The following is a 20,771-nucleotide window of genomic DNA, read 5'->3' as shown; positions in this document are numbered from 1 at the left end:
TCTGGTCAGCTACTGCTAAGGAACAATTGCCCCTCCTTCTGCCCTCCTGTCCTGTGTGTGCGCCTCCCCATCCTTCTATTTCTGTTCTTCCATCTCTTTTTCCCTCTCCCTCTGTCTCCCTACTTCCTTATTCGCTGCCCTGCAGGCCCCTGGACTCTCATTGCATCCCGTAACTTGAGTTATTTATTTATTTTTTCTCTGTTGTTCTCTGGGATGCTCTTTTCTAGACAACTGAGGGCAACTTTCATTTACCCATTTAAAAATCCTTGACTCTTATAATAATTGAGCACAGGTGATGTCAGTATGTAAGCTGTAGGTAATCATGTGGGGGAACAGAATTAAGAGTTTACCCACAGGTTGAAAAACATCCACCTTCTTCTTGCCTCATCCAACAAACATGGCAAATTAAACACACTCACACAAAACCATCCACAAAACTTAGTTTTGTTATCCCCCAGTTCATTGTTCCTAAAACCATGCTGCCTTTCACTTTCCTTTTTTTTTTTTTTTTACTGATTAAACCCAGAGCTTTGCATATGCTAAGCAGGTACTCTACCACTGAGCTACATTTCCAGCCCTTTATATTTTTTATTTTGTGGCAGGACTTTATTTTATTTATTTATTTTTTTTATGTGATGTTGAGGATTGAACCCAGGGCCTCGAATGTGCTAGGTGAGTGCTCTACCACTGAGCCACAACCCCAGCCCCATTCTTAGTTCTTTAGAGCCTTTTTTCTCTTCTTTTTTCTTCAATATTCAAATATGTATCTATTATTGCATTTATATTTATATAAATAATAACATAATGTTTTATAACCACATATATATATTTTGCACTGCTGGGGATTGAATTTGGGCATGCTGTGTAAAAGCTTTACCACTGAACTACATCCCCAGCGTGCATGTGTGTGTGTGTGTGTGTGTATCTCTCTCTCTATATATAATTTTTTTTGCCCTGTAACAACTTCAGTGTATTTTCTGACTAATGGATAAACTCACTTTTTATTTATCTACATTTTTAATTTAAAATTTTAAAATACTGCTCTTTCCTCTCTGATATTTTCAGATTTGATGAATAAAACTATTTATCAAATAAACAGAATAAAAAACAGAATAAAAGTTATGATTTCCCCTTTCCCCTAAATCCTCATGTCTTCAAAATGAAATAGTTATTTTTTATATTTATTTTTTTAGTTGTAGTTGGATAGGTACACTTATTTTATTTATTTATTTTTATGTGGTGCCAAAGATTGAACCCAGGGCCTCACTAGGTGAGCGCTCTACCACTGAGCCACACCCTCAGCCCCTAGTTATAATATTTTTAAGAAACTTTTTAAGTTTTTTATTAGTGCAGTTCATTTTTTTAAATTAAAACATATTGTTACACTTTATTTATTTTTTTAAATATTTACTTTTTTAGATGTAGAGGGACACAACACAATCCCTTTATTTTTATGTGGTGCTGAGGATCGAATCAGGTACCGCCCATGCTAGGCTAGTGTTCTACTGCTGAGCCACAATCCCAGCCCCTAGTGCAGATCATTTTAACATGTTCATGAATGTATAAAACATAATTTGCTCTATTTGAAATAGTTGTAATCTTTAGGCTCTTGTTAGAAAGCTCTTCCATCTGCATGTATGTATGACTTCAAGAACCTCTTCCAACTCTGATGTCTTTCTTTTTATTTTATTTTTAAAACTTTTTTTTCAAGTTGTAGATGGACAGACACTTTTATTTTATTTATTTATTTTTCTGTGGTGCTGAGGATAAAACCCAGTGCCTCATATGTGCTAGGCAAGTGCTCTACCACTGAGCTACACCACAGCCTCTGATGTGTCTTTCTTAAGGTGTGGGGAACCAAAACTGCCCAGTATGGGTAGCTGTGGACAGGGAGGTTTTGAATAAGGGCAGAATCACAAGTTTTAATTTTTTTCTGGTGTCCTTTCTGTGCCTTTTGTGATGAAACAAGCAATGTGGTGTCATAGGGAGAACAGTCTAAATTGATGCTCTGGCCTCTTTATTGATCAGTTTAGATTAGAGCCCATAATAATTGGAATTGCTTTCCCCTAAGTGTTCTTTCACATTTGCTTTCATTGATAGATAATTTGCCATAATTTCCCCTATTTATTCAACCTCTTAAGAACTTGTCTTTTAATTTTGCATTTTTGCTTTGGAACAACTTTAAGGCAGTGTGCAAATTTGAAAGTTTTACTTCAGGGGCTGGGGATGTGGCTCAAGCGGTAGCGCGCTCGCCTGGCATGCGTGCGGCCCGGGTTCGATCCTCAGCACCACAAACCAACAAAGATGTTGTGTCCGCCGAGAACTCAAAAAATAAATATTAAAAAATTCTCTCTCTCTCTCTCTCTCTCTTTAAAAAAAAAAAAAAGAAAGTTTTACTTCATTGCTTTGACAAATATTTATTGAATACCTAAAGAGAAATTTAGTGATGAATGAGACAGATAAGCCTCTTCCTTCATAAAGCTTACAGGCTAACTTTTGTTTCCCAAAATGTTTTGAGTGTGAGACTTCCTTTGTAAAATAAGTTATTCCTGACTTCACATGTGGTAGTGGTGTTTCTAGTGGCTAATCATTGAGAACTCATGTGTGTTAAAGTTGGGTCCTGTGTTAATCAACTTTTTTGTAACAAAATACTTGAGAGAATCAGTTTTAAAAAAGGAAAGGTTTATTTTGGCTCATGATTTCAGAGGGTCCAGTTCATAATCAGGGCCCTATTTCTGTTTTGGGTTTGTGGCATGGCAACATATGGTGGGGAACACATGGTGGAGAAACCTGCCTGCTTCATGACAACTGGCAATTAAAAAGAGAGAGAGAAGAGGGACTGGGATCCAAACATTCCCTTCAAGTTCACACCTCTGTGACCTAATTTTCTTCTAAGTCCTATCTCCTAAAAGTTTTACTACCTCCTAATAGAACTATGAAATGACAACTAAATCTTCAATACGAGCCTTTGGGGGACATTCAAGACCCAAATTGTAGTTGATCACATTATAGGTTGATATCTATCATTCTAGGTAAGCTCTAGTCGAGAAGTGGTCAATGGGTTGAAAATGCCCCTGTTCATAATTACCTATAAAACACAATCACATAGTCACACACAAACAACATATATTCACTCAAGTTCTATGGAATTCAATTTTTTTTAATAGTTTTTGTTTTTGGTACCAGGGATTGAATCAAAGGGCACTTAACCACTGAGTAACACATCCTTACCACTTATTTATTAATTTTAAAGAAAATTTTGAGATAGGGCCTCAATAGGTTGCTTATAGTCTCGCTAAATTGCTGAGGCTGGCTTTGAACTGTGATCCTCCTGCCTCAGCCTCCCAAGCTGCTGGGATTACAGGTGTGTGCTACCATGACCAGCTGGTTTTGGTAGAATTTTGACAAGTAAAATCTACAGAAATTCTCACTACTAGTTCTGCCAGAATCATATAAAATCATATTGTTTTTATCTCCTTGAAGAATTCTAATAGGCTGATTAGACCTGACAAGGCCCTTCCAGAGTTAAGATGCTCCTTCCTCCCACCCAGTTGATATGTTTACTTAAGTATTGCGTAAAGTTTCTTGGATAAGTTAGTAGACCCTATAACAAACAATGGAAATTTGTTATTCACTATTAAAAAATTTATAGATCTTCCCTGGATTGGAAACCTATCCTAAGAAGAGGGTGTAGTGTTAGTCTGTCAGTCTTGGAGTTGTTCTCTATCTCGCAGGGGGTTGTACATACTGTTGGATAGTTCAGTTCCACTATCAAGGGAGCTTGGGTGAAATTTGCTCTCATCCTAGGCCAAAGAGAATCAGTGATCTTGCCTTGCCTGTTGACCAGGCCACTCTAAATCAGTGAGCTCACTAGGCCTGGATCTAGTTTGTTCAGATGCTTCAGGGTGAACCTCTGCCAAATGCTCTGCATGGTGGACCATGGTTCCTAGGCTGTTATTTGCACACATGACTTTGGGCCCTGGGTGACTATCCCCAAGCAAGGTAGGTAGCTGCTTGCTCTTCCCAATTTTGCTTGTTGCTTTCAACAGTTTGCAGACACTGGTGTATGCTGAAGCTTTTTATTTTAACATGTCTTTTATTTTAAGTTACTCCATTGATTTTCTAGCTAGCATTTCCCTACCAAGTCATGCCTAATGTATTTTTTTTTAAACTTTCTTTTTTGTGGTTGTGGATGGACAGAATGCCTTTATTTTATTTGTTTATTTTTATGTGGTGCTGAGGATTAAACCCAGTGCCTCACACATGATAGGCAAGCACTCTGACACTGAGCTACAGCCCCAGCGCCCCAAATGTGTTTTAAGAATTTTTTATTTAAAAAAAATATAGTAAAGTATAAAATTAAGAGAAAGAATTAAAAAAATATATAGTTTAGAGTCTTGTATAGGACCTTTTCAAATTTTTTGGCCTGCCTATTTTCCTCTTCTTTTTGTACATTAAAAAATAAACTAATAAAATTTTATAAGTAATAGAATCTGAAATAAATTTGAATAAGTTGAAAATGAAGATAAATGAAAGAAAATAGTTTCATCATCTGGAGATACCTTTGGGAGTATTATTGCCTTTTTTACAAAATGTATACTTTAAAATTTTTGTTTTAAGTAAATGTTATATGCTGCAGTATCATTTTTCTCATTTTATATCAGGAGCATTGTTGTTGTTTTTGTTGTTATTATTATTATGATGATGATGATTTGTACTGGGTATTGAACCCAGGGTGCTTAACCACTGAGCCACAACCCCAGCCCTTTTTTATTTTTTATTTTTGGGACAGGGTCTAGCTAAACTGCTTAGGGCCTTGCTAAATTGTTGGGGCTGGCTTTGAACTTGTGATCCTTCTGCTTCAGCCTCCTAGATTGCTGGGATTTAGGGTGTATGCCTCTGTGTCTGGCCCAAGAGCAGTCCATAGCCTTAAATATTTATCTGTAATGTTATCAATACTGATGCCTAGTATTTAATTGTATTGATGTTAATATATTTACATATAATTATAAATAGTACTGTAATTTCTTGAATGTATTCTTATATTCTTATTATTGGATTTTTAGGTTGTGTGTCATTTTTTGTTATAAATTCTGTAATTGTCTTTGTCATAAGCATCTGTATTTCCTTAGGATATATTTCTGGAAGTAGAATTATTGGACTTTCTGTGTCCACTATTAAATTGTCCTTTAGACAAGTTATATTAATTTATACTACTTACAATTTTTATACTTCTTATTTTTTAAAAATATTTTTTTAGTTGTAGTTGGATACAATACCTTTATTTTATTTATTTTTATGTGGTGCTGAGGATCGAACCCAGCGTCTCGTATGTGCTCTCCTGTCGAGCCACAATCCTAGCCCCTATACTTCTTATTTTGCCAAATCTCTGCCAACTTTTTAAAATACTGTTCAATTAAAAAAAAACTGGTCAATTTTATAAGCCAAAAGTAGTTTCTTATTATTTTAGTTTGTGTTTCTCCAATTTATTATGAGGTTGTAACTTTTATAAAAATATATATTATTTGTCCACTTGTGTTTCATTTAAAAATAGCCTGCTCATCACCTTAACTGAGTTGCTTATTTTGTACTTATTGCTTTGTAAGTTTTTTTAACATATTAAGATATTAGTGATTGTGACTGTTTCTTTTATTTTTTTAGCATTTTTTTAGTTGTAGATGGACACAATATCTTTATTTTTATGTGGTGCTGAGGATCAAACCCAGGGCCTCACATGTGCACGGCAGGTACCCTACCACTGAGCTCCAGCCCCAGGCCCTGTTTCTTTTCTTTTCTTTCTTTCTTTTTTTTCCCTGATACTGAAGATTTGAGGATTGAACTGAGGGGTGTTCTACCACCTAGCTACATCTCAGATGTGTGTATTTTTATTTTGTGTCTTGCTAATTTGCTCAGGCTGACCTCAAACTTGCAATCCTCCTACCTCAGCTTCCCAAATTGCTGGGATTACATGTGTGTGCTACCATGCATGGCATTGGTTGTCTTTTTCTTTACAGTTTCTTCTTTGCTTTTTTTTTTTTTGTGCTGGGGATCGAACTCAGGGCCTTGTGCTTGCAAGGCAAGCACTCTACCAACTGAGCTATACCCCAGCCCTCTTCTTTGCTTTTATAACCGAATAAATTTTCTTTAATTTCTATTTTCTACTTATAAACAATGTGATGCTCACTTTAGAGCAAGGTTCAAAGAAATATGAACTTTTAGGTATGGTGAGTCTCTTAGTCACTGTTACTAATTGCTGCTGTTATGGTGTTCCTTACCAAAGCTAAATAGAAAACAGGATGTGGTCTTTGGCTTTTAAAGACATCAGCTTTGGTATTTAAAATCCTTATGGAGGTTTTTCCTGTCGCTGATATTGAGCTGCCATACCATTTACTAGCTCTGATTTTCTAGTAAAAGATACTTTAACCTCTGACTGTTTTCAGCTATCCCTGAATGTCTCTGAGAGGAGTACATCACATTCTTCCGATGTAATATCTCTCTGCATCAAGCCCCTGAAACTTTCTGTTAGATGACAACTGGCTCCCAGCTAATCCTTCTCACTCCACCAACTATTCCCCATCCTCTCTCACATGCTCTTACCGTCTCTTTGAAGGACCAATCTATTCTGCCCTTCAGGAGAGAGAGAGGAGAGAGGAGAGAGGAGAGAGAGAGAGAGAGAGATGAGGAAGGGTGTGGAGAGGAGAAAGGAATAAGAGCATAAATACCAAGAGGTGTCTCTTCGTAGTTATGATCACCCTGTATAATAGTCACTTGGCATTGGGATGTCAGTGCTTTCAGTGATATTCAGTATTTTCCCTTTGTTTATGGACTCTAGGAGGTAATTGTTTGTTCTATTATAAAATGTATCTCAGGGCTGGGAGTGTGGCTCAATGGTGAAGTGTTTGCCAAGCATGTGGGAAGCCCTGGGTTCCATTCTCAGCCCTGCAAAACAACAAAAATTCATTTTAGTCAGATGTCCTGCCAACTCGTGTTTAGATAATTGGTATTTCATTTTATGATTACCTACCCTAATTAAGTGTCTTCCCAGTGGGGAGGGATCTATATTTCATTTTCTGTGGGAACATTTATCGGCAAATGTGTTTTTTGGGGGTGGGGTAGAAACCAAATCTGCAAACCTGATCGTCCCATGGGGAGGTAAGAGATATATTCTGCCATGCCACCTGCTCTTCTTGTGGTCTAAGTGTTCTTTATTTTCCCTTTTAGAAATTGTAAAAGTAGTTGGATATGGTGGTATGCGCCTATAATCCCAGGTACTTGGGAGGTTGGGGCAGGAGGATCACAAGTTTGAGGCCAGACTTCTCAAAATACATTTGTTTAACAAAAGGGCTGGGGATGTAGCTCAGTGGTAGAATACCCCTGGGTTCAATCCTCAGTGCCACCAATAGGGTGGTGGGAATTATAAAGCAGTCTATTAGCCCCCAAAAAAGTTTTGAAAAAATAACCTAGCAGTAATCTTACCACCCTGCATTTTTCTTTTAATCATGGCTTAGATAAATATTTAGTTTACATAGTTATCATTGTCTACATATATAATCTATCATATATATATATATATATATATATATATAGTATTATTTATTTATTTCTTACTTATTTATTTTGGTGCTGGGGATTGAACCCACGGCTTTGTGCGTGCTAGGCAAGACAGGGTCTCACTATTGCCCAGGCTGGTCTCAAATTCCTGAACCCAATTGATCCTCCTGCCTGAGCTTCCTGAGTTCTGTAACTTTAAGTACATGCTGCCACACCAGGCTTTTTTGTGCTGTTTTAGCATAATTTTGTGTATAGCCTTTGGGAATTTTTGTTCTTAGGATAAATTTCTGGAAGTGGGATTCCTGGACTTAAGACTTTGCCACTTTCCTGGTACTGTGTAGTGACCATGCTGCTTTGTCACAGTGTTGTGTCCATCTGCTTCCACAATGGTTTTTAGCATCAACACAGTGTAAGAAATATGTGAGTCAGAAAAGCCTTAGGATGTTGAAACAGAAATTAAGATTTAAGGGCTGAATAAGGGAGATGATGGTTTTCTTCTTTTCTCCAGCAGGTTTGAGCCAGCCAGTTTCATCTTTCATCTAAGTGTGAGCATTACAGTAACTTCTCATATGGAAGGACTCTTGTGGGGTTTTTGTTGTTGTTTGTTTATTTTGGTATTGGCAACTGAACTCAGGGATTGTCCAACACTGAGTTACATCCTCAGTCTTTTTTAATTTTTGATTTTGAGACAAGATTTCACTAAGTTACTGAGGCTGGCCTTGAATTTGTGATCCTCCTACCTCAGACTCCTAATTTGTTGGGATTATAAACTTACAGCATCAGCCTTGCTGGAAGGCCTCTTCTTAGGGCCTTGGTTTCTTTTGTCACAATGTTTCTGTAGTTCTATTTTCCTAGACTAAGAAGGAAACAGGTGTATTAAGTCAAACTAGAATTGTTATTCTGTTTTTTGTATATTAAGTTAAAATAGAATTTAGTCTTCCCCAAAACAGTCACCTGCTCAGTTTGATAACTATGTGGTGCCTTGAGTCACTCTGTTTCTCAGGCTTAATGCTCCATTCAACCAATAACAATTTTAGGGTAAAAAAAAAAAATTAAGGAATCAGCCAAGTATGATGGCACACATCTGAAATCCCAATGATTTGGAAGGCTGATGCAGGAGGATCATAAGATCAAGGCCAGCCTCAGCAACTTATCAAGACCCTGTCTTGAAATCAAAAATAATAGAAAGAACAGGGGGTGTAGCTCAATAGTAAAATCCTCAGTACCACAAAAACAAAACAACCACCAACCAACCAAATAAACGAAAATAAGGGATCAAGCACATTTGCTGAATAGAGAAGAAACTACCAAGGAGGCGTACAAGGTCAAATCTCATATATGAATCAGAAGTTTTCTCAAGGAAGGAAGTGTTGAACAATGCTTTTAAAAAGGGGGGAGGGGCTGAGCGTTTGGCTTTTGGCTAGTGTACATGACCATGGTGTTAGGAATGTGGTAGGAGTCTACCTTCTTTTTTGGCCATGCAACTAGCCAGTTAATTTCTAGGTATTGAGGTTTAAGGTCTTCCAGATAGGCTTGTCATTACATATAAATTCTTTTAACCCCTCTGCTCCCTTCTAGAATTTCGTCTCAGATTTGTGACTTTCTATCACAGAACATGGGATTCTGCTTTGGAATTCCAGCTGTTTGTGTGTGTTAGTGTGACAGGTGTCCAGTGAAGATGATGCAGGACAGTCCAGTGAGGCCCTGGTGTTCACTGACTCTGTTCTCTGTTTCTGTCATAGCCCTTGCCAGCATCCAGCCATGGGGGATATGAAAACCCCAGATTTTGATGACCTTCTGGCTGCCTTCGACATCCCAGACCCTACCAGCCTTGATGCCAAGGAGGCCATCCAGGCTCCCAGTGAGGAGAATGAGAGTCCCCTCAAGCCATCAGGCATGTGTATAGATGAGAGTGTGTCCTTGTCTCACTCAGGATCAGCTCCAGATGTGCCGGTCGTGAGTGTCATTGTCAAGAACACCAGCCGCCAGGAGTCATTTGAAGCAGAGAAAGACCACATTGCTCCCAGCCTCCTCCACAATGGATTCCGGGGCTCAGACCTGCCTCCAGACCCCCACAACTGTGGAAAATTTGATGCTACTTTCATGAATGGAGACAGTTCTCGGAGTTTCCCTGGGAAGCTGGAGCCTCCTAAGTCAGAGCCATTACCCACCTTCAACCAGTTCAGTCCAATTTCCAGCCCAGAACCTGAGGATCCCATCAAAGATAATGGGTTTGGGATAAAGCCTAAACATTCTGACAGTTATTTCCCACCCACTCCTGGGTGCGGGACTGTGGGGGGTCCAGTCCTGGAAGCTTTGGCCAAGTTTCCAGTCCCAGAGCTGCACATGTTTGATCACTTTTGTAAGAAAGAACCGAAGCCAGAACCCCTGTCTCTAGAGAGCCACGAGGAGCGCGAGCGAGTTGGGCCGAAGGTGGAGCCTCACGAGGAGCTGGATTCCAGTCGATTCTTTGGAGAAGCTCTGGGTTTCAATAGTCACCCTAGCAACAGTATCGGAGAGCCTAAGAAACTTGTCCCAGATCTTGGTACCCGCTCATCAGTCCCCCCTAGGCAGCGTCTTAAGCCCGCTCATTCCAAATTGTCCTCTTGTGTTGCAGCCTTGGTGGCCCTGCAAGCAAAAAGGGTGGCTAGTGTTACCAAGGAGGATCAGTCTGGCCACACAAAGGATCCCTCTGGGCCCACTAAAGAGGGTTCTAAAGGCAGCCCCAAAATGCCCAAGTCACCAAAGAGTCCCCGGAGCCCTCTGGAGGCCACTAGAAAAAGTATCAAGCCATCAGACAGCCCTCGGAGCATTTGCAGTGACAGCAGTAGCAAAGGCTCCCCTTCAGTGGCTGCCAGCTCCCCACCAGCAATTCCCAAAGTTAGAATCAAAACCATTAAAACATCATCAGGGGAGATCAAACGGACAGTTACCAGGATTTTGCCAGACCCTGATGATCCAAATAAGTCCCCTATCGGGTCACCTGTAGGGAGTGCCATTGCTGAGGCCCCAAGCGAGGTGCCAGGGGATGAGGGTACAGCTGTGCCTGTAGAGGAGCACTTTCCTGAGGTAGGCATAAATTCAGGGAGTCCCCAGAGTGACAAGAAAGAAGATGAAAGCATGACAAAGGCTGTTGACTCTACATCTCCCTGCTGTAGCTCTGGGCCCCGGGTCCCAAAGGGGGCTGCCTCCAGCTCACAGGTGGGCAGGAAGCAACAGAGCACAGCACTGCAGGCATCAACCCTGGCCCCTGCCAATCTTCTGCCCAAAGCCGTGCACCTGGCCAACCTGAACCTGGTCCCCCACAGTGTTGCTGCATCTGTGACGGCCAAGTCCTCAGCCCAGAGACGGAACCAGCCTCAGCTTACACAAATGTCGGTGCCCCTGGTCCACCAGGTGAAAAAGGCTGCCCCTCTGATTGTGGAGGTCTTCAATAAGGTCCTCCACAGTTCCAACCCTGTGCCCCTCTACGCGCCAAATCTCAGCCCACCTGCAGACAGCAGGATCCACGTGCCGGCCAGTGGGTACTGCTGCCTGGAGTGTGGAGATGCATTTGCCTTAGAGAAGAGTCTAAGCCAGCACTATGGCCGGCGGAGTGTCCACATTGAGGTGCTGTGCACACTGTGCTCCAAGACACTGCTCTTCTTCAACAAGTGCAGCCTGCTCCGTCATGCCCGTGACCACAAGAGCAAGGGGCTCGTCATGCAGTGTTCTCAGCTGCTTGTGAAACCCATCTCTGCGGACCAGATGTTCGTGTCGGCTCCTGCAAACTCCACGGCACCAGCAACCCCAGCCCCTTCCTCCTCCCCCAAACATGGCCCCACTTTGGGCAGTACCAGCCCTAGCCCCCCACCTCCAGCCTTTCCTCTTTACCCAGACCCTGTGAGGCTCATCCGGTATGGAACCAAATGTCCTGAATGTCACAAGCAGATGAGGGACTACATGGTCCTGGCTGCACATTTCCAGAGGACAACAGAGGAAACCGAGGGGCTGGTAAGCACAGACCTGCACTGTGATGTGTGTCAGGACCCTGGCTTACATGGGTTCTGATTGAGCATGGAGAGGAAAACTCATTGATGCAGGAGCAGATGTCTTAGAAGAGGACATCTGGCTTAATGGTTAGTGGCCCACCTGAATAAATAATGCTTTGTGTTTAGTGGGAAAGATGTCCTACCCATAACTAAAGGAGACCATGAAGATTTAGCAAATGTGTTTATGGACGTGCCCCATGTCCTACTCAACTCCCACTCCAGTGGGCTCTCAGGTCCACTGTAGGACCTTTCAATGCTGGATGATCTTTTTCTGGTTTCTGGAAGGTACCAGCCCAGTCTTACATGTGCCCAGAGAACCTAGGGACAGAGGTAGGTGAGTCACTGCCCCTGCTTAACTCTGTTCCTCTAAGACCTGCCTTTACATTTTGTTCTGCCCTGCAGTGGACACAGCTGTTTTGCAGAGTCCTTTTGGGGATACTTAAGTAGGACCATCAGTAGGGCTGAGGTGAAAGAAAGGAGGTATGTGGGCCCATGGCAGAGGCTTTGGGGGCCCCTTCTTTCATCCATGTTCTCATCACTTCAGGGAAGTAGTTGAGCTTGTCTGCTTGTTCTCATTCTTGGTTATACTTGATGAGGCTTGTTTTTTTTTTTTTTTAAAGGCTATCATATACCCATGTATATGTCATAAACATATACCCTTTGGCACCTTCTGAAGCAGGTCCCTTCAGGAAGGTGGCCTCCAGACATGCCCTTGGTCTCTTCCTGACCTGCAAGGTTGAGTTTGGAGGAGGGAGAGATAGGGTACTCTGGTTATGGGGAACAAGTGCAGAGTGGGTTTGAGGGGCAGGGAGTTGTTGGATATGAGACTGACCATCAGTGTGGGGGCAGAGGCAGGAGGGCAAGCGGGGTAGGTCTGCAGGGGTTCTGTAGAGAACTTGGCCCTAAAGGAGTTAGGGGGTACCATATGGGGTCACTTTGTGGCCTTTCATCATTGCCTTCTCTCTGTCTCATTTTCCTTCTGATAAGTCAAATGGAGTGTGGTCACCTGGCCGCTTCCCCAGGGGATTCAGTGTTCTTGCTGTCCAGCATGCTTGAGTTTACTCAGGTCCTTTCTACAAGTCATGTGATTGAGCACCTTTGGCAGTGGACCTAGGGGCCTGTGGGTTTTTCATACTGCTTCTCATCCATCTTCTACAATCTGCGTACACAAGGATCAGAGTGTAGGACCCCAGGCTGGCGCTCTTCTTTTCCTATAGTTCTCTTTGTTATTCTCCCCTTTGTGGGAGCCCCACAAGCACACCCCCCAGACAGGAAGGGAGGGCAGGCCCAGGAAGGCTGTCAGGCTTCTCTCAGCCTAGCTCCAATCTTTTATAAAATTTCCTATCACTAAATGGAGCTTCTGAGTCTTGGGGTGGAGCTCTGGGTTCGAAAACTTGCCTTGGAGGCTGCTGGACTTGGGTCTCCCTGTGACAGTACTCAGGCTTTAGGCCACGTGTCCCGTGCACAGATGGGGTGGGGTGGGGTGAGGCTCCACGCCAGAGCAGGGACTGAATGGACAACATGTTTGGGCTCTCCATCTTCTTCTTGGAGGTCTGCCCCTGAACTGAATCTGCCTCCCTCTGTGGTGACTGAAGGGGTCTTTTCATCCTTCCTCTTGTGTTACAAGTCACCTTGTTAGGGAAGTATTTCAGTACAGAGGGACTATTCTTTAATGTTTTTAAGCTTTTATTTAACTGTTTGTTGTTGTACCTAGTTAAAATTTACCAAAAAAATATGTAATTTAGCTAAGTACATTTACGTTGTTGTACACTCAATCTCTAGAATGCTTTTGGTCTTGCAAAACTGAAAGCTGGTGTCCATTAGACAACAACTTGCATTTTCTCCTCTACCTGCAATCCCTGGCAATCACCATTCTGTTTTCTGTGTCTGTGAATTTGACTATCCTCAGAAACTCTTGTGAGTCACTTATCTTGCTTGCCATGACCTCAAGTTTGATCAATATAGCATGCATCAGAATTTCCTTTTTTGTGGGTTGAGAGGGGATGGGTGTCTTACTATGTTGGCCAGTCTGGCCCCAAACTCCTGGACTCAAGGAATCCTCCCACCTCAACCTGCTGGGTAGCTAGGATTATAGAGTGTATACCATTGAACCTACCTAGAATTTCTTTCTTTTAAAAGATTCAATAATATTTCATTTTGTTCATGCATTTTGTTTATCCATTAATCCATTTATGGGTACTTGGATTTCTTTCATTTTTAAAATATATTATTAGTTGTATTTGGACACAATCCCTTTATTTTATTTTTATGTGGTGCTGAGGATCAAACCCAGTGCCTCCCATGTGTGAGGTGAGAGCTCTACCACTAAGCTACACTCCCAGCCCTCTTTCATGTTTTAACTAGTCTGAATACTGCTAATATGAATATGGTGTAGCATTATCTCTTTGGGACTTTGTTTTCAATTCTTTTAGTTATATACCTAGAAATGGTATTACTGGATCATATGGTAATTGTGTTTAATTTTTAAGGAACCACCATACTATTTTCCACAGCAACTGTACCATTTTACATTCCCATCAACAGTGCACAAGGGGCCCAGTTTTTCTACATTCTCACATTATTTAAAAATTTTTTTTGTAGTCGTATATGGACAGCATGGCTTTATTTTATTTGTTTCATTTTTATGTGGTGCTAAGGATGGAACCCAGTGCCTCATACATGCTAGGCAAGTGCTCTGCCACTGAGCTACAGCCCAGCCCCCTCACGTTATTTTTAAAAATTTTATTAGTTAACCTAATGAATGTGATATAATTGTCTCTATTGTTTTTAGTGTCATCATGAACTCATTGGTATATATTCAGTATGTTTATATATTCTATTATTATTTTTTTGCAGGAAAACCAACTCTATTGATAAGTACAAATTGCATGGGGTGAGCCTCCTGCCATAGCCAGAAATCCTGCTAGGCAAATTCTAAAGGAGCTGCAGCATTCAGTATTCTTTTTGGATACTCAGGTCATCCCATCTTTGGTCAGTTGGATCCCCTTCAAGCTGGCTCCTATGTCCTTTCTTGATACTAGGGTTTGAGTCCAAGGGTGCTTAACCACTGAGCCATATCCCCAGCCTTTTTAGTGTTTTATTTTGAGACAGAGTTTTGCTAAGTTGCTTAGGTCCTCCCTTAAGTTGCTGAGGTTGACTTTGAACTTGGAATACTCATGCCTCAGACTCCCAAGCTGCTAGGATTACAGGTGTGTGCCATGTGCCTGCTATTTTTTAAAAAATGTTAACATTATTGTGTCTGTAAATATTCTAGTATGTAGCTATGTGTTCTTCAAATTTATGTTTTGATAAAAAATACCTGAGATGATCATTTTATGGAGAAAAAATATTTTGGCCTATAGGTTTGGAGATTTTAGTCCATTACCAATTGGCCCCACTGCTTTGGTCCTGTGGTAACACATCATGGCCAAAGTGTGTGGTGGAATAAAATGATTCACGTCACAGCTGGGATGTAAAAGGGGGAAACAAATAAAATACCAAAAAGGGCTGGGATGTGGCTCAGTGATTAAGTGCCCCTGAGTTCAATCCCAGGTCAATAATAATAATAATAATAATAATAATAATAATAGTTATTATTATTATTCTTATTCTTAACTGCAAGAGCAGTAATACACACCTATAATCCCAGCTACTCAGGAGGCTGAGTCAGGAATATTGCAAGTTCAAGGCCATTCTAGGCAACTTAGCAAGACCCTGTCTCAAAATACACTACATAGGGGGCTGGGGATATATCTCAGTTGGTAGAGTGCTTGCCTTGCATTCATAAGGCCCTGGGTTCAAACCCCAGCACCACAAAAAAAAAAAAAAAAGAAAAAAGAAAGAAAAGGAAAAAAGAAAAGAAAAGAAAGAAAGAAAGAAAGAAAGAAAGACAATACACTACATAGGCCTTGGGGTGTAGCTCAATGATAGAGCAGTTGTCCATCATGTGCAAGGCCCTGGGTATAACACCTAGCACCCAAAAGACAAAACAATAAAATAATAATAATTAAACCTTAATATTGTGTGAAATATCCTAATATTCTTATCCTTAATTTTAAATATCTTTTTAATTGAAATATTTTAAATGTTAATTTTTAAATATCTTTAATTTTCTCCTTTCTTTTTATACTTGCTTGTTTGAATCAAGATTCAAATATAGGCTGAATGTTGCAATTGGTTTAATTTATAAATTCCCCTTTCCTCTCTGTCCTTTTTTTTTTCCCCTTGCAATTTTTTAAAACACTCGGTTGTTAGTCCTTTAGAAGTCCCTCATTCTGAATTTTCTGATTAAAGCAGAGATCTTTTCCCATCTTCCCTATTAATTTGTCCCTCTGAGCATCTCTACCTCCAGGTCAGTGGTCCTCTTAATGAGTAGTACAAGTATCCCCTAATCACTAAAAAAATAGAAAAGTCCCCTCCAAGATTCAGGTCCCAGCTCTGTTTGTTGCTGTCCCCTTCTGGACTGTCTGGGTTCTGCCTATTAGAGGAAGGAAACATTATCTTAGAGGTATGTAGAGAAAATAGGGCCAGATCTGTCACTGACTAATAAGGTGACTGACAACACTTGCTTGGGTGTCAGTAGCAGCACTTGTAAGGAGGTCTGGAGATGTCACAATGTCCTAAAAGAGTTGGAAATAAGAATGATTGGGGAAGGAGGTTATTCTGACTGCTCTCTTGGGAGAGCCAGTCAGCTCTGATGGGAAAGTCACAGGTCTACAGCACCTGCATGATCTGCTTTCTTGGTGTTCTTTCCTAGACCTGCCAGGTGTGCCAGATGCTGCTGCCCAACCAGTGCAGTTTCTGTGCCCACCAGCGGATTCATGCACACAAGTCCCCCTACTGCTGTCCAGAGTGTGGGGTCCTCTGTCGCTCTGCCTACTTCCAGACCCATGTAAAGGAGAATTGCCTGCACTATGCCCGTAAGGTGGGCTACAGGTGGGTGCTTCCTGGATTACTGTCCTGGTATTGCCCAATGGTTGTTCCTTTTTCTGAGACTGAGAGATTTGGACTTAAAGCCTAATAGAATAAGAACATTGGTTGATATGTGGACAGATGTTTTTATTTTATAGAAGGCAGGATTAACAAGAGGAAAGAATGATTTTTTAAAAAATATTAAATATATTTTTAAAAAAGCTTTGAAGGGGAAGGTTTTGGGGAGGTTAAACATGTTGTCACCTTGGTTTTAAAAGGTATATACAGGGCTGGGGTTGTAGCTCAGTAGTAGAGTACTTGCCTAGCATGTGTGAGGCACTGAGTTTGATTCTCAGCACCACATATTAAGGGAAAAAAAAGATACATTGACAACTAAAAGACTATTTTTAAAAAAGGTTTATATTTAATTTGTTCACAAATTTCTGTGTTTGCCATACTAAATTTTAAGCACTGTTTCAATAAAAAGTTTACTAATTATAGTACTTTGAAATGTTTCTGGTTTCTATTAACAAATGGGGCTGTATGACACCAACCTCAAAGGGCTCTCATGTCTTCATTTTAGTTAGTTTTTGTCAATATGTGAGAAACAGACAAAACCTGAGTATGGAAAAAAATGATCAGCCATATAGTAAAACCAAGAAAATTCTTATTTTGACTGAAATGTCTTCCACTATGTTAAACATTTATAGGCAAGAAGTCGTTTTTAGGAAATAGATCAAAATGGGGGGAGAAAATTTATTGATCTTTAATGTTTTCATTGACCCAATTAGGTCTCCTAGTTAGGAGCTCCTACTTTATTTTCACTTTTGAAAATAATTTTGATCAAATTTGGTCAAGTTTCCTACTCTTTGCAATTTCAGAATTTTTTTATTTAGTTCATTTGACTTTTTGTTGTGTATATTTACGTCGTATGTTTTGGGCATTATTCTCGATACTCAGGATACAAAGATGATTATGACACAGCTCTTGCCCTCAAGCAGGCTTTCATCTGGTAATTATAATTCAGTGCTCCCATAGTAGTGGAATGGTCAGAGAAGTTTTCTAAAGGAGATATTAGGGAGTTTTCTAGGCAAAAAAAGGGGAAGAGCATATCTGGCAAGGGTACAGGTAGGGAGTCCAACAGACATAAAAAAAAAAAAAGCGTTACAGGAATGATAAACAGTTGCATAGAGATGTCAGGATGGACCTGGGAGTGATGAGACAATCCTGGGGAATTGGCAGAGACCAGGACATGCAAGACTGTGCTCCTTACCAGACATTTGGATTTTATCCAGTGAACAGTGAGGAGCTACAGATATTTGTAGTAGAGGTATAATCTGGCTCATCTATTTTAGAGAGATCATTTTGGGAATTTGACACAGGAATTACACAAGGGAAAGAGTGGAAACTGCCTGAGAAGTAAGTGTAATGGTCCAGATGAGATGCTGAGGGCTTTGGCTAAGACATAGATAGCTGTGCTGGACACAGTGGCACATCCCATCCTGTAAGCCTCACTACTCAGGAGACAGAGGCAAGAGGATGGTGAGTTCAAGGCCAGCCTGGGCAACAATAAGCTCTGTCTCAAAAAAAGGTGTGTGTGTTGGGGGGGCATAGCTATGGGGATGTAGAAAAGGGACTTAGGAATTAGAATGATAGTAGCTTTTATGTGGGAAAGAGTGGTGGGGGAAGGGTTAGTGATGACTCCCTGGTTGTTGACTTGTAAACAATTGCAAATGTAAGCTGATTTTTTTTTTTTTTTTTTGGATTATGGAGTTTGGATTATCTAAAGTGTGTTAGAAACAAAACAAACTGAAGATGGGGTTATACAGAGGCCTTACCACCAGGGCTGGTAAGAGCATTACTTGGCAGCATCCCAGGATACATTTTTGATGGTACTGGGTGGATTGAACCCAGGGTGGCTTTACCACTGAGCCATGTTTTTTTAAAATTTTTTAAAATTTTGAGACAGAGTCTTGATAAATTGCTCAGGCTGGCCTTGAACTTTCAATCCTTCTATTTCAGCCTTCCTGCTTCAGCCTTCCGAGTTTCTAGGATTATAGGTGTGTACCACCATGCTCAGGTTAGAGCATGTGTTTTATAATATTCTGTAACATTTAAAAATACCTTTCAAACTATGACTTGAACACACACTGCTTATTGGGATCAGTAAGTTAACAGTGCAATCAATACTGAAATATTTATCTTTGAATCTTTTTAAAAAAATTTTACTTGTTCTACTTAGTTGTACATGATAGCAGAATGCATTTCAATATATCGTACAAATGGAATGCAACATTTCAATTATCTGGTTATACCACCGTGTAGAGATACATCATTCGTGCAATCATACATGTACCTAGGGTAATGATATCCATCTCATTCCACCATCTTTCCTACCCTCTCAACCCCTCACCTTTGCCCAATCCAAAGTTCCTCCATTCTTCCCATGCCCCCACCCCCAATTATAGATCAGCATCCACTTAATTAGAGAAAACATTCTGCCTTTTAGTTTTTTTGGGATTGGCTTACTTCGATTAGCATAATATTCTCCAACTCCAACCACTTACCTGCAAATGCCATAATTTTATTCTCTTTTAATGCTGAGTAATATTCCATTTTGTATATAAACCACAGTTTCTTTATCCATTCATTTATTGATGGGCATCTAGGTTGGTTCCAGAGTTTAGCTATTGTGAATTTAGCTGCTATAAACATTGGTGTGGTTATGCACCATAGCATGCTAATCTTAAGTCCTTGGAGTATAGACCGAGGAGTGGGATAGCTGGGTCAAATGGTGGTTCCATTCTAACTTTTCTGAGGAATCTCCACACTGCTTTCCAAAGTGGTATTACCAATTTGCAGTCCCACCAGCAATGTATGAAAGTACCTTTTCTCCCACATCCTCTCCAACACTTACTATTATTTGTATTCTTGATAACTGGCATTCTTACTGGGGTGAGATGAAATCTTAAGAGTAATTTTGATTTGCATTTCTCTAATTACTGAAGATATTGAACACTTTTTCATATATTTGTTGACCACTGTATGTCGTCTTCTGAGAAGTTTCTGTTCAGTTCCTTAGACCATTTATTGATTGGGTTTTTTTGTTTGTTTGTTTGTTTTGGTATTAAGTTTTTTGAGTTCTTTATACGTCCTGGAGATTAGTGCTCTGTCTGATGTGTGTGTGGTAAAACTTTGCTCCCATATGTAGGCTCTCTCTTCACCTCAGGGATTATTTCTTTTTCTGAGAAGAAGCTTTTTAGTTTGAATCCATACCATTTATTGATTCTTGATTTTATTTTTTGTGCTTTAGGAGTCTTATTAAGGAAGTCAGGGCCTAATCTGACATGATGAAGATTTGGGCCTACTTTTTCTTCTACTAGATGCCGGGTCTCTGGTCTAATTCCTAGGTCCTTGATCCACTTTGAGTTGAGTTTTGTGCATGGTGGACAATAGCGGTTTAATTTCATTTTGCTACATATGGATTTCCAGTTTTCCAGCACTATTTGTTGAAGAAGTTATCCTTTCTCCAATGTATTTTGATTTTTTTTTTCCAGTGCTGGAAATTTAACCCAGGGCCTCATGCTTGCATAGGCAAATGCTTTACTGCTGAGCTCCACTCACAGCTCCTATCTTTGAATCTTGAATCCAAGAAATCTTCAGTTGTACAGATGTATTCATAGCACTTTATTTTGTTTTTTAATTAAGTATTTTATTTTTTTCTGTAAGAGTAAAAGAAAACATCGTGTCTCAATAGTAATTCAGTTATGAAGACTTTTTTGTAAGGCATGATAGATAAAAATATGTTAGATAAAAAATGTTGTGATTCAGCAGAGAGATTACTGAAGAGAGTGACACTAAAATCTTCAGTGATCTGTAGTTGAACTCAGAAGACATACAACTAAGTCAACTATTCATTTTCTTGTAATTTTTATATAATTTGCATGCCATACTATTCACCCATTTAAAGTATTGTATATAATACTGTGGTCTTAAGTATATTCACAGAGTTGTACAGTTGCCACAGATAATTTCAGAACATTTTCAGCCCCCTAAAAGAAACCCCACATTCACTAATATTTCCATCCCTTCACAAATTTACTTTCTGTCTCTGTTTCATAGGTTTACCTATTCTGGACATTTCATATAAATGAACTCATGTAAACATGGTCTTAGCATAATGTTATAAGATTCACACATATTGTAATATGTATCAGTATTTCATTCCTTTTCATGGCAGGATGATATTTCGTTGTCTTGGTATACACATTTTTTTTT

At 40.1% G+C, this 20,771-nt stretch overlaps 1 protein-coding gene across 4 annotated transcripts in view; it reads left to right on the top strand.

The window, feature by feature from the left end:
* Znf592 (zinc finger protein 592) overlaps positions 1-20,771 on the top strand; it is a 51,180-nt gene that overhangs the window by 18,496 nt on the left and 11,913 nt on the right. For 3 of the 4 annotated variants that reach the window (XM_026388243.2, XM_077800231.1, XM_077800230.1), the window contains 2 exons: positions 9,294-11,544; positions 16,339-16,517. In XM_026388243.2, coding sequence (XP_026244028.2) covers positions 9,313-11,544; positions 16,339-16,517 — 2,411 coding nt within the window. In that variant the 5' untranslated portion in view covers positions 9,294-9,312. Of the gene's footprint in view, positions 1-8,073; positions 8,097-9,293; positions 11,545-16,338; positions 16,518-20,771 lie in introns of those variants that run through there. The other variant, XM_026388246.2, reaches the window with a different exon arrangement.

Source organism: Urocitellus parryii, chromosome 6, assembly GCF_045843805.1.
Source record: "Urocitellus parryii isolate mUroPar1 chromosome 6, mUroPar1.hap1, whole genome shotgun sequence".
In the NCBI taxonomy this organism is placed as follows: domain Eukaryota; kingdom Metazoa; phylum Chordata; class Mammalia; order Rodentia; family Sciuridae; genus Urocitellus; species Urocitellus parryii.
This window is presented reverse-complemented; position numbering and strand designations above follow the sequence as displayed.